General features: G+C 42.5%; 1 protein-coding gene across 1 annotated transcript in view; it reads left to right on the forward strand.

Annotated features, from left to right (window-relative positions):
- Window positions 1-17,214, forward strand: part of LOC132822165 (interleukin-1 receptor-associated kinase-like 2) — a 50,299-nt gene that overhangs the window by 12,258 nt on the left and 20,827 nt on the right. The window contains exons 3-5 of the mRNA XM_060835238.1: window positions 7,935-8,075; window positions 8,551-8,639; window positions 10,546-10,740. Of these exons, the coding sequence (XP_060691221.1) occupies window positions 7,935-8,075; window positions 8,551-8,639; window positions 10,546-10,740 (425 nt within the window). The remainder of the gene's footprint in view (window positions 1-7,934; window positions 8,076-8,550; window positions 8,640-10,545; window positions 10,741-17,214) is intronic.

Below are 17,214 nucleotides of genomic sequence, written 5' to 3' on the forward strand. Positions count from 1 at the left end.
CACTGTAAGTAATCTAATCTAATCTAATCCTCCAACACCAGGGCATCTTTCCTTAGATATGGGGCCCAACACTGCTAACAACCTTCCAAGTGCCATCCGACCACAGCCTTATATAGCCTCAGCAGTACATCTCGGCCGTTGTGTTCTAACTCTCTTGAAATGAATGCCAATATTGCACTTGCCTTCCCAACTGCTGACTGACCCTGCTTGTTAATCTGAAGAGAACCTTGAACTAGGACTCAGACGTCCCTTTGTGCTTCAGATTTCCAAAAACCTTCCCCATTTAGAAAACAGGCTGCAATACTACTTCCTACCAAAATGTATAACCTCACATTTTTCCACACTGTATTCCATCTGCCAATTCTTTGTCCACTCACTTAGCCTATCCAAGTCCTTCTGCTGCCTCCCTGCTTCCTCAACACTACTTGTCCCTCCAACCATCTTTGTGTTATCTGTAAACGTAGCAATAATGCCCTCAGTTCCTTTGTCTCGATCATTAATTTATAACGTGAATAGTTGTGGTCTCAACACTGACCTCCATGGAATTCCACTGAGACTGCCATCCTGAAAAACACCCCTTTATCCCTACTCTCTGCCTTTTGCCAGACAGCCAATCCTCTATTCATGCCAGTACCTTGTCCCTAACACATCAGCTTCTTGTCTTATTTAGCAGCCTCCTCAGCATCACCTTGTCAAAGGCCTTCTAGAAATCCAAATAGATCACGTCCACTGGCTCATTACTTCCTCAAAATGTTCTAACAGATTTGTCAGCCATGGCCTCCCCTTGATGAAGCTGTGCTGATCTGCCCTATTTTACTGTGCACTTTCAAGCACTCCACAATCTCATCCTTAATAATAGACTCTTAAAATCTTACCAATGACTGAGATCAGGCTAACCGGACAATAATTTCCATTCTGCATAGTAATTCTGCAGTCCCACATCTTAAGTTTGTAAATTCATCAAAAAAAATACTTTTATCTAAATATTGCTGTTAAAATTCAATCACTTTTTGTTTGAGGAATGGTCACAGACCACTTCCTGTTTGATGAGTACTTCTCTTCCTTTTAATCTATATTGGTATTGCTGGTGAAGTTGTGTTAAAACTCAAGCTCAGTACACTGCTGATGGAAAAAAAAAGAGGAAATGTAAAATATAAAATAATAGGATAGATAAATGGCCTGTTGATGTTTCTTTTGGTTTGTTAGTTTCACCGATTGTAGAACCCTGGCAACAGAATTCTACATTGTGAAGTAGGTATGATTCAGTTCAACAAAGCAAAACCCAAATCCATAAAATGAGATTAAATGAAAAGATCATTTCCTCTTATTCTTTGCTCTTACCTTGTGCTAAAAAGGTCAAAACTTATGAATGTACATTTTTGAAGCTGCTGGAGTTGCTCTGTTATACACTGTTTGCAATACAAAACAGGTGATTTGCAGCAAATCTTCGATACATGTATACTTTCTGATGAAATTTCAAACCTAAGATGTGGACATGCAGAATGAGTAACACCTCTTTTGTTTTGTTCGTCAGCATGTGCATTTTCAGGTCTTAGTATCTTTCTCAAAGCTGGCTGTTGGCTTGCCAAGTTCTGTTGCATCCATGCAGCCAGTTTGGAGCCCAAGGGTCAGATATGGGTGTATTCTGGGTAAGTGGTGCTGGAAGAGCACAGCAGTTCAGGCAGCATCCGAGGAGCAGTAAAATCGACGTTTTGGGCAAAAGCCCTTCATCAAGAATAAAGGCAGAGAGCCTGAAGCGTGGAGAGATAAGCTAGAAGAGAGTGGGGGTGGGGAGAAAGTATCATGGAGTACAATAGGTGAGTGGGGGAGGGGATGAAAGTGATAGGTCAGGGGTGGGAGGAGGGTGGAGTGGATAGGTGGAAAAGAAGATAGGCAGGTAGGACAAGTCATGGGGACAGTGCTGAGCTGGAATTTTGGAACTAGGGTGAGGTAGGGGAAGGGGAAATGAGGAAACTGTTGAAGTCCACATTGATGCCCTGGGGTTGCAGTGTTCCGAGGTGGAAGATGAGACGTTCTTCCTCCAGGTGTCTGGTGGTGAGGGAGCGGCGGTGAAGGAGGTGACACACGTGACATCACTTCCGCCCCTCACATCTTCGCTGATGTCACATGCTCAGTGACTTCCGCCACCCCAACTGCCGTGTCTGCCACCACTTCCGCCCCCACTATCGCCACTCACCTGTATTCTGCTGACATGCCGCCCACAGACCCCACTGTCACCATTCCTGGCCCCCAGAACCCTGAGGGGAACACCACCCCTGCTCATGACTCCACCCCCATTCCCCCCACCATCACACCCACTCCAGTTACAGGTTCCGCCCCCCACTCCCAGCTCCACACCCACACCAGATCCCAGCTCCCAGCCCTGCCGAGTTTTCACCACCCCTCCAGACCTTCCCCTCACTGAGGACGAACGATCAGTCCTCAGCAAAGGACTCACCTTCATCCCCCTCCGTCCACGTATCAATGAATTTAATACATGCCGTGACGTTGAACAATTCCTCCGTCGCCTCCACCTCCGAGCTTACTTTCACAATCAGGATTCCCGCCCACCTTCCGAGGACCCCTTCGCCCACCTCCAACACACTGCATCCACCTGGACACCCCGCGCTGGCCTATTACCTGCCCTCGACCTCTTCATTTCCAACTGCCGCCAGAACATTAACCGCCTCAACCTGTCTACCCCCCCTCCCCCACTCCAACCTCTCACCCTCACAACGCGCAGCCCTCCAATCCCTCTGCTCCAATCGCAACCTCACCATCAAGCCAGCAGATAAAGGGGGCGCAGTGGTAGTCTGACGCACTGACCTCTACACCGCTGAAGCCAAACACCAACTCAAGGACACCTCTTCCTACCGCCCCCTCGACCATGACCCCATCCCCCATCACCAAACCATCATCTCCTAGACCATACAGAACCTCATCACCTCAGTATATCTTCCACCCACAGCTTCCAACCTTATAGTCCGGGAACCCTGCACTGCCTGGCTGTACCTCCTTCTCAAGATCCACAAGTCTGACCACTCTGGCCAACCCATTGTCTCAGCATGCTCCTGCCCCACTGCACTCATCTCTACCTAACTCGACACTGTCCAATCCCCCTATTCCAGGAACTCCCCACATAGGTTCGAGACACCATCCATGCCCTCCACCTCCTCCAAGACTTCAGTTTCCCTGGCCCCTAACGCCTCATCGTTACCATGGATATCCAATCCCTCTACACCTCCATCCGTCATGACCACGGCCTCCAAGCCCTCTCCCGACGTCCCCAACAGTACCCTTCCACCGACACTCTCATTCGTTTGGCCGAACTGGTCCTCACCCTTAACAATTTCTCCTTCGAATCCTTCCACTTCCTAAAGACCAAAGGGGTAGCCATGGCCACACGTATGGGCCCCAGCTGTGCCTGTCTCTTTGTTGGCTACGTAGAACAGTCGATCTTCCGTAATTACACCGGCACCACTCCCCACCTCTTCCTCCGCTACATTGATGACTGCATTGGCGCCACCTCGTGCTCCCGCGATGAGGTTGAGCAATTCATCAACTTCACCAACACATTCCACCCTGACCTTAAATTTACCTGGACCATCTCTGACACCTCCCTCCTCTTCCTGGACCTCTCCATCTCCATTAATGACGACCGACTTGACACTGACGTTTTTTTCAAACCCGACTCTCACAGCCACCTGGATTACACCTCTTCCCACCCTACCTCTTGCAAAAAGGCCATCCCATGTTCCCAATTCCTCTGCCTCAGGCGCCTCCTAGCAGAGCGCTTTAGGGAACATCTCCGGGACACCCGCACCAATCAACCACACTGCCCTGTGGCCCAACGTTTTAACTCCCCCTCCCACCCTGCTGAGGACATGGAGGTCCTGGGCCTCCTTCACCGCTGCTCCCTCACCACCAGACGCCTGGAGGAAGAACGCCTCATCTTCCGCCTCAGAACACTTCAACCCCAGGGAATCAATGTGGACTTCAACAGTTTCCTCATTTCCCCTTCCCCCACCTCACCCAAGTTCCAAACTTCCAGCTCAGCACTGTCCCCATGACTTGTCCTACCTGCCTATCTTCTTTTCCACCTATCCACTCCACCCTCCTCCCTGACCTATCACCTTCATTCCCCTCCCCCACTCACCTATTGTACTCTATGCTACTTTCTCCTCACCCCCCCCCACCCTCCTCTAGCTTATCTCTCCACGCTTCAGGCTCTCTGCCTTTAATCCTGATGAAGGGCTTTTGCCCGAAACATCGATTTTACTGCTCCTTGGATGCTGCCTGAACTGCTGTGCTCTTCCGGCACCACTAATCCAGAATCTGGTTTCCAGCATCTGCAGTCATTCTTTTTACCTAGATAAGGGTATATGTCCTGGCAATCCATTCCTAAGAATTAAGATAATTCCATCAGATCCTGTCAATCATTATGGTAAACTCAAACCTCCTTCCAACCTTGTTTATCTAACACTAACAACAAGAACTTTTATTGCTTTCCTCCCTCAAACATTTATCTAGCCTTCCCTTAAGTGGATGTCTCATTTACCAAGTTGCATAACAAGACTTGGACTCGTGGGATCAAATTGCCTGTTCACATCTTGTGAATACTATCCAACAAAGCAGTGTCAACACCGACAGATTTGTGTTCTCACTAGTGTCAACTTTTTCTGGATAAATGGGGTGGGGGCAGAGAATTCAAGGAATTGTTCTTTTAGTTTAAGTCCCAAAATGTGGACATTTTATTTCCTTTGTAGAAGTGAATCGAATCATCTTCAATGTATAGGAGGTCTGCTTATTTCTTCCTCTTGCTATTAAGAACTCACCGATGAGTGGAACACAAAGATCAACGCCATCACCAACAGACTACTTATCAGTGTGTTTTTGTTTCAGATTTCCAGCATTTGCAGTATTTTGCTTTGGCTTATTATATTTTATACTTCCTCTTTTCTTTGTGTTAAGCTTCAAACTTTGTACAATGTCAGTAACAATTCCAAAACAGATTAAAAAGAAGAGGAGTATCCATTAAATAAGATATGATTTTTGACAATATACTAGACCCAAAAAAAAGCTGAGTGTTTTTGTTGCATGACACAACTGACTTGGATGAAGATAGGAATTAAATTGTAAAAGATTGACACTAAGCACTGATCAATGTGGCACACTATTCATTACATCTTTCCAGTGACCCATTTATGTCTGTTTTCTATTTGCTAATCCACCTTCTATCCATGTCAATTTGCTACCACCATACCATGAGCTTTTATTTTCTACAATATGAGACCTTAGCAAATGCCTTCCAGAAATCTAAATACCATTCATCCATAACTTCCCCTTATATCCAGAACACGCCCCTCAAAATATCTTTACTGTTTAGTTAGCATTGAGCACTGTAGTTTCCTTTCTAATCTCCCTTATTGACACTCTGAAGTTTGTTGTAAACTGCAAATTGCATGCCTGGTTCTGACACACATGATCTTCTGTCTTGCATTATGCTATCTGCAGGACTGCTAGCTGCTTTTTTTCTTGAAAGGAATTTGAATTATTAGTTAGTTGCCGAAAGGATGACAGAAATATTTTGCATTTTCTGTATTTATATTGAAACAAATTGGTATGTCTCTTGACTAAAAGTTATCTGTGGTAGGCAGAACAGTCTTTTACGGTAAAGGATTTTCCTGGAGTTTCTCTCTCTCTCCCTCTCTCTGGTTTTCTATAGCAAGCATGTTCAGCCACATTAGAAATCCTTATGCGTTTGGTTTTTTTAAATCAGAGTATTAACTTCCATTTGCACTCCTGCACGATGGACCTTAGAGGGTGACATCCTGCCGCTCTCTCCCTTCCGGATCTCAGCAGATTGCCTCTATCTGTCAGTTTTCAAGGTTATCACAGACACACCTTCCCCCTCAAAACCCATAATGTGAATCATGTGGGCCTTGTACATTTTAGAAATAGTTTTTTAATCAACCTGTTCAGCAATGTTATGGCATACTCCTGGAGCATGTGTGACTTGAACCTTGGCCTTCTGGCTTGGAGGAAGGGACACCAACACTGCACCATAAGAGCCCAGTCATGTAAATTTAGACTACACAGAATAAGCAATTGACTTTCCTCAAGTCTTTTTTCGTCTGAACAACCTGTTCAGAAATATATTAGCTATTTTTAAGACATGGAATAAATGGACAATTTAATGGATAACTGTTTACAATCTGATCTCTTGACACCTTTCTGGGAATATAGGATCGAACAGTCTAACCATTGTAAATATAACCACTGTAAAGATGTAGCTGCAATTGTCTCCAAGTGTAAATACCTTACCCCTTCTCCCCCCAAAAAAATCTGGGCCTACCTTTAATCTAATGGTCACATCACCAGGCCTATCATCAGGTAGATTTCAGACCAGGTCACATGTCCACTTACTATACAGGCAGTCCCTGAGTTGTAAGTGGCTTCCATTCTTGAGTCCGTTGCAAGTCAATTTGTATGCAAGTCGGAACATAACGCAGTACAATATAAAACAGCCACTGGCAAGTACAAGGGAACATTCATATGTCAGACCTCTAAAATTAATATTATTGCACGAATGTAATACCTTTTGTACGTTGAACATTTATAAATCAAGACTCTCCCTGTCTGAAGTCCAAATATCAAAACATAAGAAACATATAAATCAGGGTCAAATTTGTCACTTAAGTAGATATTCACCAAATATCCTTAGGCATCACCTTCCCATAACCCACAACCACTTCCATCTAGAAGGATAAGGGCAGCAGATATATGGGAACATCACCACTTGCAAGTTCCCCTCCAAGCCACTCACCATCCTGACTTGGAAGTATATCGTTGTTGCTTTATTATCGAGGGTCAAAATCTTGGAATTGTCTCCCTGAGAGCATAGTGGGTCAACTTACAGCACGCGGACTTCAGCAGTTCGAGAAAGCAGCTCACCACCACCTTCTCAAGGGCGACTAGGACAGCCAACAAATGCTCACCAGCTAGTGACACCCAAATCTCACAACTGAATAAAAAAACGTCATTTGTAATTTTAGGGCCATTTTGGAATGTTGGAATGTAAATAATCTCGAAAGATTGTGGAATTACGACCAATTATTAGCTTTCCGAACATCACTTTCCCATTTGGGTAGTTTGAGTAAGTTTAATCCTTATTTAAACTGAGCTGGTTGTTGATCTTAATGTGAAAACTTTATCCAGAAACTCTGCATTTCCTCTGGAATTCATTTGATAAGCTGCCATAACATTGGTGAGAAACCTCTCTTAAATACCATGAACACATTTTTCACTGATCTTCAAAGCTTTGCCATTTTAGGTTCTTCTGTATATTTAATATTTAGTTTTTTTGAAAAACGTAGCCTGCATTTGGAGGGTTTTGGTTATCTATCATGAATCAGTGTACAGAATCTTATAAATATTGGTTACTGTCTGTACTATGAGATTTGAATTTCTACAGTCATTTAATCTAATTGATTTATTTACAAATGAAATATCATCCAGATAGTCTCTGTCACTGGCAAGGCCAGTATTTATTGCTCATCTCTAATTGTCCTTCAGAGGTGATGGTGAGCTGCTTCTTAAACCACATGGGCTGCAACAGTTCAAATGTACCTACGATGCCATTGGGTAAGGGTTTTATAGGATTGTAACTTTGCACCAGTGAAGGAACAGCAACAACTCACAGCAAGTTAGAATGGTTGTGAATTATGGTAAACCTGCAGGTGATGGCATTCCAATGCTTCCTTTTCCTTTTAAGCAATGGAAATCTCAAGATGCTGTCAAAGAATCTTTTATTCTAAACCGTACACATGTGGATAGTGAGCAATAAGACGCCTATCAGTATGTTAAGATATTTTCACTGTTTTAACAACATGATTGTGGGCTATTACTAAAATTGCATTTTGTTTTACAAACAGGACAGCCTGCAACTTCTTTCGTTACGCAGCCTGCTAGTGCATACATTCCTTTACCAGAAACGTCTGAGATGTTCTGTTCACCTCTACCTTCCACAAGTCCAGTACTGAACTGTGCAAATAATACAGATTTGTTGAACAATGGTAATTACGAAACCTGGACAGTTATTAAGGGCTTGGTGATCGTAATATATTTACACGTTTAGTTTAGTACAGCCCCATTAGTATGCTGATGTACAGTAGTAACAATTAATGTTTCAGCAGTGTCATAATACTCTGAGCTGCATGATAGTTTTGAACAGGATTATATCAAATGGAATAATTCATATCAGACTCCGAAATGTTGCACAAATATAATGGTTACAGTGGCATACAGAAAGACATGGTTAAAATTGTAACAGGACTTTGTACTTTATTCAGAAACATCTGCACCAAATTACATTACACCTATTTCTTGGAGGAAAAAACATTTACATAACCAGCAGCTAACATTACTGATGTGCAACACTGCAGATATTCAGAGTACAGAGTAAGTTATGTCAGAGGCGAGAGTAGAACTGCAGGGTTTTTGTTTGTACATTTTTAGCTCATGATTGATATTTGTCTTTATTCTCTGCAGTGAACCAACGTGATCCACTTCCTAGACCATCTATTCCTGCAAATCTCTTGACCTCTATTTTAGAGCCAAACTGTGACAAGTGCAGTCTGGTAAGGTTAGCAGCAAATTTAGCATTTTAACCAAATCATCTGAACATTTCAATAATTAAAGATTACTGGGCATTCAGTGCATTGGATCTGTTTGCCATTGATTATTGTAATATTGGGATCCTATTTATTGAGGATCATAAATTTACCAGAAAGCAATTAGTTAGAGGTTGCTGATGCGTTAATTCATAGTGTCAAATATATGAAAAGGAAGAATAGAAAAGAATACGAGGAAGAGAAAACATTATTATGAAGAAGATAGTTCCACTTGAAGACCCATCACTGACACCAGCTGAATGATCTCTTAATTTCTGCCCTTGCTTAAAAAGGTGTAATTAATTAAGGATAGCCAGGAACTTTACAAACTTAAATTATTATCCTTGAGGTTCTGTTCTTCAACTTGGGGCCTAGCTCCACATGCTGTTGAGTCAGAATGTCCTTCCTCATCCTATCTGGTTTGTTGATATCTACATGGAGCACAACGACTGAATCTGTGCACTCCAAGTTCCTCCCCACCTCTTGGCAGTGCATTCTGGACTTGCAATCTTAGCTGCAGAGAACGATGTTCACGTGCCTCTCTGTTAGAGTTCCTTATGAACATTACATTCGTTTTCACTCTCCCTAGTTGAAAAGCATCCTGTACCACAGTGCCATGATCATTAGCTCATCCACCATACAACTCTACCTCATCCAGGCAAGCTGAAAGATCCTCAAACCTGTTGAAGATTGGAGATGCTGAGAGCGTTGCCCCCTGGGTCCCCTTATTTGCCTCACTCACAGTCATACCCTCCTTTCCCTGACCACTGACCAAATCAGATCTTCTCCAAAGGTGAGTGAGAGCTTCCTGGTACAAAATATCCAGGAAATTTCCAGTGTCTGTAGTTGGGCCTCCAGCTTATGAGCACTGAGCTGAAGCTGCTTGAGGTGTTAATGCAGATATGGTTGCCCTAATCACATTGGCACCCAAAATCTCCCACATAGCAACTTTCTGCCAATGTTGATATTACTTTTCAAATTAACTATTTCAATTACTTATCCATTTATTTGTTTATTTTTTACTATATAATTAATCCCACCAACAGTTTCTGTATTATTTTAAACTTGAGGAACAGGACATTAACCGTTTGCCAGATACACTCAAAACAACCAGATTCTTCCCTTGTAGTAGAGTAAGAACCAATTACAAGTTGCCAGCTCTTTGCCTCTGAGACCTGCCCTCCCCACTTTCACTCAGGGAGGTCATGATAGATCTGCATAGGGAAGTAATGAGGGACTGTTCCTCATTGGTGAAAGGGTTGGATACCAGAGCACACCGAATTACAAAGAATGGCATAATAACCGAAGGTAAAATGAGATTTTAAAAAATACTTGTTTAAGCAATTTTTATTGTAATGTTGGCAGGGAAATAGGGAAGATAGATTTAATTTTGATTTTCAAATAGAAATGGGATAATTGCGCAGAGAGAAATCTATGGGACTAGATTTACAATGCTCTCTCTGCATAATTATCCAATTATAGGCATGGGACAAGTCACACAACTTTTGCAGCAAGCACATCTAGACATCACAAGCTAAATTAACTTTTTCCTGTACTATAACCATTCCATGAATCTGTGTACGAATGTATCTGCAATTGTGCAGTTGATTTTTCCATTCATTTTCATTTTTGGGAACGACTTTCTAATCCTTTCTCTCGATTCATCCCCACTCCCACCCATTACCACCACTTAATCTTTCATTCATGCCAAAGGGCAAAACACACCTATTTTGATGATAAGGAAAGAATAGCACTTAGTTCTTGAAAAGTAATTTATCTTTGGTGCCTATTTGTACATTTCATGTGTGTGCGTGTGTGTCTCTCAATATGAATTCCTGTTCATGCTATAATGTGTTCTTTCTGGTTTGTTCAGGGTGAATACAGCAACATACACCTTCAGGAATCTGATAACCATTCTGTAACATTCAACTGCATCTGGTCCTTGCAGGACCTGAAGGACGCAACTGATAATTTCAATGAAAGATATAAGATTGGCTCAGGAACATTTGGCCATGTCTACAAGGGTCACCGGTTCAATACTGAGTACGCCATAAAACTGCTAAAGAAGGCACGTGTCTTAATCTTCTAATAATATAGATTCCTGTGGTGATCTTGTGCACCAATATGTAGTTTGTTTTTTAATAAATCTGTGTTAACAATGTCTAAAAGTATTTTGACATGAGAAGATCTGATGATCATAGTTTTCCTCTGTCAGTTAAAACAGCTGGTTTTAAAAGTTGCAAAAGACTTAATAAAATTGCTGCTTGCTGCTAGAGATGAAAGGGTTTGATTGTGGGTGACAAGTGAAAGCCAAGGCAGACTATCCCACTCTCCTTTGTATCAGGTCCAACATAATCTACCGAGTTTCCTGTGAATGGGCTCTGTGTATTTAGCATGTGAACCTAATAGGCAACACAAGCAGGTCCACACATGGAAATGAGAATCTGTGCAATCGTAAGCCAGCACTTTGGTCCTAGAATTGGAAGTGGCTGGCAGTGCAGGAGAGAGGTGTAAACAGGATTGGCTGAGTCACACGATTGTAGGATCATAGAATTCCTGCAGAATGGAAGTAGGCCATTACACACATCAAGTGAACACCGATCCTCCAACGAGCATCCCATCCAGACCAACACCCTTATCCCTGTAACCCTGTATTTCCCATGGCTAGCCCACCTAGCCTACACATCCCTGGACACTATGGATAATTTAACATTGCCAATCCAACTAACCAGCATATCTTTGGACTGTGGGAGGAAGCCAGCGTACCTGAAGGAAACCCACGCAGACGATGGGAGAAAATGCAAACTCCACACAGACCAAGTTTAAAAATCACACAACACCAAGTTATTGTCCAACAGGTTTAATTGGAAGCACACTAGCTTTCGGAGCGATGCTCCTTCATCAGGTGATAGTGGAGGGCACGATCGTAATGATTGAGCCTTCCACTATCACCTGATGAAGGAGTGTCGCTCCGAAAGCTAGTGTGCTTCCAATTAAACCTGTTGGACTATAACCTAGTGTTGTGTGATTTTTAACTTTGTACACCCCAGTCCAACACCAGCATTTCCAAAACATGTCCACACAGACAGTCATCCAGGGTGGAATCAAACCCAGGTCCCTGGTGCCATTAGGTAGCAGTGCTAACTACTGAGCCACAATATTGCCACTGTATAGGAGGGTGACCATGGTGTATGGAGATGCCCAAGGGTTCCATGTTGGATTGAGAGGGAGAGATCACCCTCCTCCTGGTCTTTGAAAGGAAAGGAAAGAATAAAAATAACTTCCCCTCTTTGTGCTGGAGTTTGATCAATGTATTTAATGTATAACCATTCTGCCCCCTGGTTGGTATCCCTTTCACCTATTCTAAAAAGTTGGTTTAAAATATGTAACCTGAGACAAGACATGCAGCACTGGTCCAGGTAAATGAACGAATTCATTTAAGTCCAGTTTCCACTGGTTTAGTAGTATTTCAATTAGCCCTCTGAAATCTGTCCGAATAACTCACTTGGTCACACTGACTTAGTGGTTAACACTGTTGCCTTACAGTGCCAGGGACCCGGGTTAGGTTGCAGCCTTGGACAGTTGTCTGTGTGGTGTTTGCACGTCCTTCTTGTGTCATGTGGGTTTCTTCCAGGTGCTCCAGTTTCCTCCCACAGCCTAAAGAGGTGCAGATTAGGTAGATTGGCCATACTAAATTGTTTGTAGTGATGAGGGATGCACAGCCTAGGTAGATTAGTCATGGGAAAAGTGCAGTTATGAGGATGGGGGTGGGAGGGAGATGAGATACTCTTCTGAGGGTCAGTGCAGACTTGGTGGGCTGAATGGTCTCGTTGAGCACTGTGGTTATTCTATAGTTAGTCTGAATAATCGCAGTTCTTGGAAAATTACAAATTAATATCCTGTAGCATTCTAATAGTGCTTCAGATTTGAGTTTTGTTGCCATTCTGGTATTGTTGTGGAACAACTGAATACAGGGAAGGTGCTTAAATATGAGATTGTGTGTAAACTGAAATAACTGGTTCTGTTGATACTGGTCATGATAAAGAGTTCACTTCCCATCAGCCGCCCTTAGCAGCACAGAATATTTTTGTGTTGCAGGTGATATAAAAATATCTTGTGTTTTACTTCCCTTTTCTAAAATACAGCTTTGTTGGCCTGTTTGAACAAATAGATGGTTTTGTGGGGCCAATATAAGGAAAACTATTGCCCAGGGAAGAATGAGGAAGAGATATAGAACAAATAGTGTGTCTGTTGTCACAGTAGAATACACAAGTTGCATATAGTCAGTTCTGCTGTAACACAGTAGTTCTATTCTTGTGCAATCCCGTGTTATAAGAAAATCACGTAATAGCAGCATCGCTTAAACTAATGGAGCAGGAATCACATTATAACCAATGCATGCTTTAAAAGTTTGTGCTTGAGAAAGTGCCCCCAATTTGTCAATCGCATTATAGCAAATTTGCATTAATGAAATGTGTTATATCAGAAGGATCTATACTAGAAATAGAAGCAACCTTGGTGCTAAAAAGTTAGGAAATTAAGATAATTAATTAAAAGCAAAGGAAAGTTAATGGACAAACGTAAGGGACTGCAGTCCAACAAATCTCCAGGACCTGACCATCTACAGGCTGGGGTTTAAAAGAGAGTTGCAAAGATGGTGAATGTGTTGACCATGATTTGCCAAAAGTTCCTAGATTCTAGATCATTCCCAGGAGAATGGAAGTTATCACATGTAACACTGCTATTCAAGAAAGATGGCAAAGAGAAAACTGAAAACTCCAGACCAGTTAGGTTGATATGAGTCATTGGGAAAGTACTGAAATCTATTATTACGAAAGTCTTAATGATGTATTTAGTTCTCACGTGGTCAGAATGATTTCCAAATAAGAAACTGTGTGTTTGACAACTTTATTAGAGTCTTCTGAGGATATGACAAATAGGATAGGCAAATGGGAATTATGGATCTATTGCCTGGATTTCCAAAATGCATTCAATAAGGTGCCACACAAATGGTACAAAAGTAATGAAGGTAATTAGCACAGATAGAGAATTGGTTAATGACCGAGACCAGACAGTTGACATCATTGAGGCAATTCAAGTTGGCTGGCTGTGACTAGCCAAGTCCCATAAAGGATTCATTTATTTATAATTAATATTAAAGATATAGATAATTTCGGATTTTTTAATATACAATTGTTGTTAATAATGTGCAAAATGAGAGATTAAGGTATCTAACTTTGTGAGTGACACAAAGCTAGGTGGAAATGTAATCTCTGGGAGGCCGCAGAGAGACTGCAAAGAGAGCTTGAGTGACTGGTCTACAAGATGGTAGATGGAGTATAATGTAGGGAAGTGTGATTGTAACAGAAAAGCAGAATATTTTTTTAAAAGACATGAAAAGAGTATATGTTAATGTTCATATAGAGTTGGGTGTGTTTTTATGGGTGATGCAAAGTTAGCATTTAAGCAGAATAAGTGATTAGCAAGTTGACTGGTATGTTGGCCTTTCTTGTGAGAGAACTAGAGTACAAGACTAAATATAATATACAGGGTCTTGGCGTATGTATATCTGGAATCTTTCTGCAGTTTTAGTCTCAATGTTTAAAGCAGTATAGACATCAGCCTGTTATGACACACCTCTGGAGCAAATGACACTTTAACCTGGGCTTCCTGACAGTAGCACTGCCTCAGACGATCCCTTGAATTAATACTTGAATTGAAAGCAGTAGAATGAACGTTGACTAGATTAGTTTTTAGGACTAGGTGCTCAGTCCTGTGATGGGAGGCTAAGTAGGTTTGGTCTATATTCTCTAGGATTTAGAAAAATTAGAGGTGATCTCATTGAAACATTCAAGATTCTGACCGGGCTTGACACGGCAAATTCCAAATAATACTTGAACACAGGAGTACAGTCTCGAGAGAATGGAATGATTTTTAGGAATGAGATGTCAAGAATAAAAGGATGACTAGGGTAGGTATCGGTCCAGTCAAGGATAGTAGTGGGAAGTTGTGTGTGGAGGCGGAGGAGATTGGAGAGACATTAAATCAGTACTTTTCATCAGTATTCACTCAGGAACAGGACACTGTTGCTGATGTGAATATGGAATCACAAATAATTAGAATGGATGCCCTGGAAATATGCAGGGAAGAGGTTTTGGGAATATTGGAAAGGATGAATATAGATAAGTCTCCTGGGCCTGATGGCATTTACCCCAGGATCCTATGGGAAGCTAGGGAGGAGATAGCAGAGCCATTGGCCTGGATTTTTATGTCGTCATTGTCAACGGGAATAGTACCAGAGGACTGGAGGATAGCGAATGTGGTCCCATTGTTCAAGAAAGGGAGTAGGGATAGCCCTAGTAACTATAGGCCAGTGAGTCTGACTTCAGTGGTGGGCAAAGTCTTAGAGAGAATGGTAAGGGATAAGATTTATGAACATCTGGGTAGGAATAACGTGATCAGGGATAGCCAGCATGGTTTTGTGAAGGGCAGGTCGTGCCTCACAAACCTTATTGAGTTCTTTGAGAAGGTGACTAAGGAAGTGGATGAGGGTAAAGCAGTAGATGTTGTGTATATGGATTTTAGTAAGGCGTTCGATAAGGTTCCCCATGGTAGGCTAATGCTAAAACTTCGGAGGTATGGCATTGAGGATACATTAGAGGTTTGGATTAGGAATTGGCTGGCTGGAAGGAGACAGAGGGTAGTAGTTGATGGATTATGTTCATCTTGGAGCGCAGTTACTAGCGGTGTACCACAAGGATCTGTTTTGGGACCATTGCTTTTTGTTATCTTTATAAATGATCTAGAGGAAGGACTTGAAAGCTGGGTAAGCAAGTTTGCGGATGACACGAAAGTCGGTGGAGTTGTGGATAGTGAGGAAGGAAGTGGTAGGTTACAGCGGGATATAGATAAGTTGCAGAGCTGGGCGGAAATGTGGCAAATGGAATTCAATGTAGCTAAGTGCGAAGTCGTTCACTTTGGTAGGAATAACAAGATGATGGATTACTGGGCTAATGGTAGGCTACTTGGTAGTGTGGATGAGCAGAGGGATCTTGGTGTCTATGTACACAGATCTCTGAAAGTTGCCACCCAGGTAAATAGTGCTGTGAGGAAGGCATATGGTGTACTGGGCTTTATTGGCAGAGGAATTGAGTTCCGGAGTCCTGAGGTCATGTTGCAGTTGTATAAGACTCTGGTGAGGCCTCATCTGGAGTATTGTGTGCAGTTTTGGTCGCCATACTATAGGAAGGATGTGGAAGCTTTAGAACGAGTGCAGAGGAGGTTTACCAGGATGTTGCCTGGAATGGTAGGAAGATCGTATGAGGAAAGGCTGAGGCACTTGGGGCTGTTCTCATTGGAGAAGAGAAGGTTTAGGGGAGATCTGATAGAAGTGTATAAGATGATTAGGGGTTTAGATAGGGTAGATACTAAGAACCTTTTACCGCTAATGGAGTCAGGTGTTACTAGGGGACATAGCTTTAAATTAAGGGGTGGTAGGTATAGGACAGATGTTAGGGGTAGATTCTTCACACAGCGGGTTGTGAGTTCATGGAATGCCCTGCCCGTATCAGTGGTGAACTCTCCTTCTTTATGTTCATTTAAGCGGGCATTGGATAGGCATTTGGAAGTTATTGGGCTAGTATAGGTTAGGTAGGACTCGGTCGGCGCAACATCGAGGGCCGAAGGGCCTGTACTGCGCTGTATCCTTCTATGTTCTATGTTCTATGTTCTATGTGAAATTTCTTCCCTGAAGGGCTTATGAATCTTTGGAAATCTTTATTCCAGATTGTTCATTCTCCTTAGTTGAATATGTTTAAGGCTAAGGTAGACATTTTTGTCCTTCACTGAATTGAGGATATTGACAGCGGTTGGAAACAAATGATTTGAAGCCTAAGATCAGCCATGACCATATTGAATAGCACAACAGAGCAACTGTAAATGGTCTAATTCTTTCTTATGATTAGATTAGCTACAGTGTGGAAACAGGCCCTTCGGCCCAACAAGTCCACACCGACCCTCCGAAGAGCAACCCAGATCCATTCCCCTACATTTACCCCTGCACCTAACACTATTGGCAATTTAGCATGGCCAATTCACCTGACCTACACACGGGAAGAATGCGCAAACTCCACACAGACAGTTGCCCGAGGCGGGAATTGAACCCGGGTCCCTGGCGCTGTGAGGCAACAGTGCTGACCACTGAGCCACTGTGCTGCCCTGAGTCCAATCTTGACTTTGATTGCCCTTTATCAAGAGGTGGAGGCTGCTTTCAGCTGAACATTCACTATCTTAATGGTGTCGAATGACCTACCTTTGAGTCTTACTTTGTGCAAGTGAAACTCTGGGAAAACCAAGGCCATTCTCTTCATTCTCATGTTATCCCTACTCTGGTTAATACCTTGGGCTGAACATGACTCTGTACCTGCTCAACTTTATGTCAAATTTTCTATCTCTTACTATCTCCACTATAATTTCTATCTTTGAAACTGCAAATTTCAACCAAACCTTTGGTCAGTTCTCTTACTTTTTCTTCTTTGTGTGA

Source organism: Hemiscyllium ocellatum, chromosome 14, assembly GCF_020745735.1.
Source record: "Hemiscyllium ocellatum isolate sHemOce1 chromosome 14, sHemOce1.pat.X.cur, whole genome shotgun sequence".
In the NCBI taxonomy this organism is placed as follows: domain Eukaryota; kingdom Metazoa; phylum Chordata; class Chondrichthyes; order Orectolobiformes; family Hemiscylliidae; genus Hemiscyllium; species Hemiscyllium ocellatum.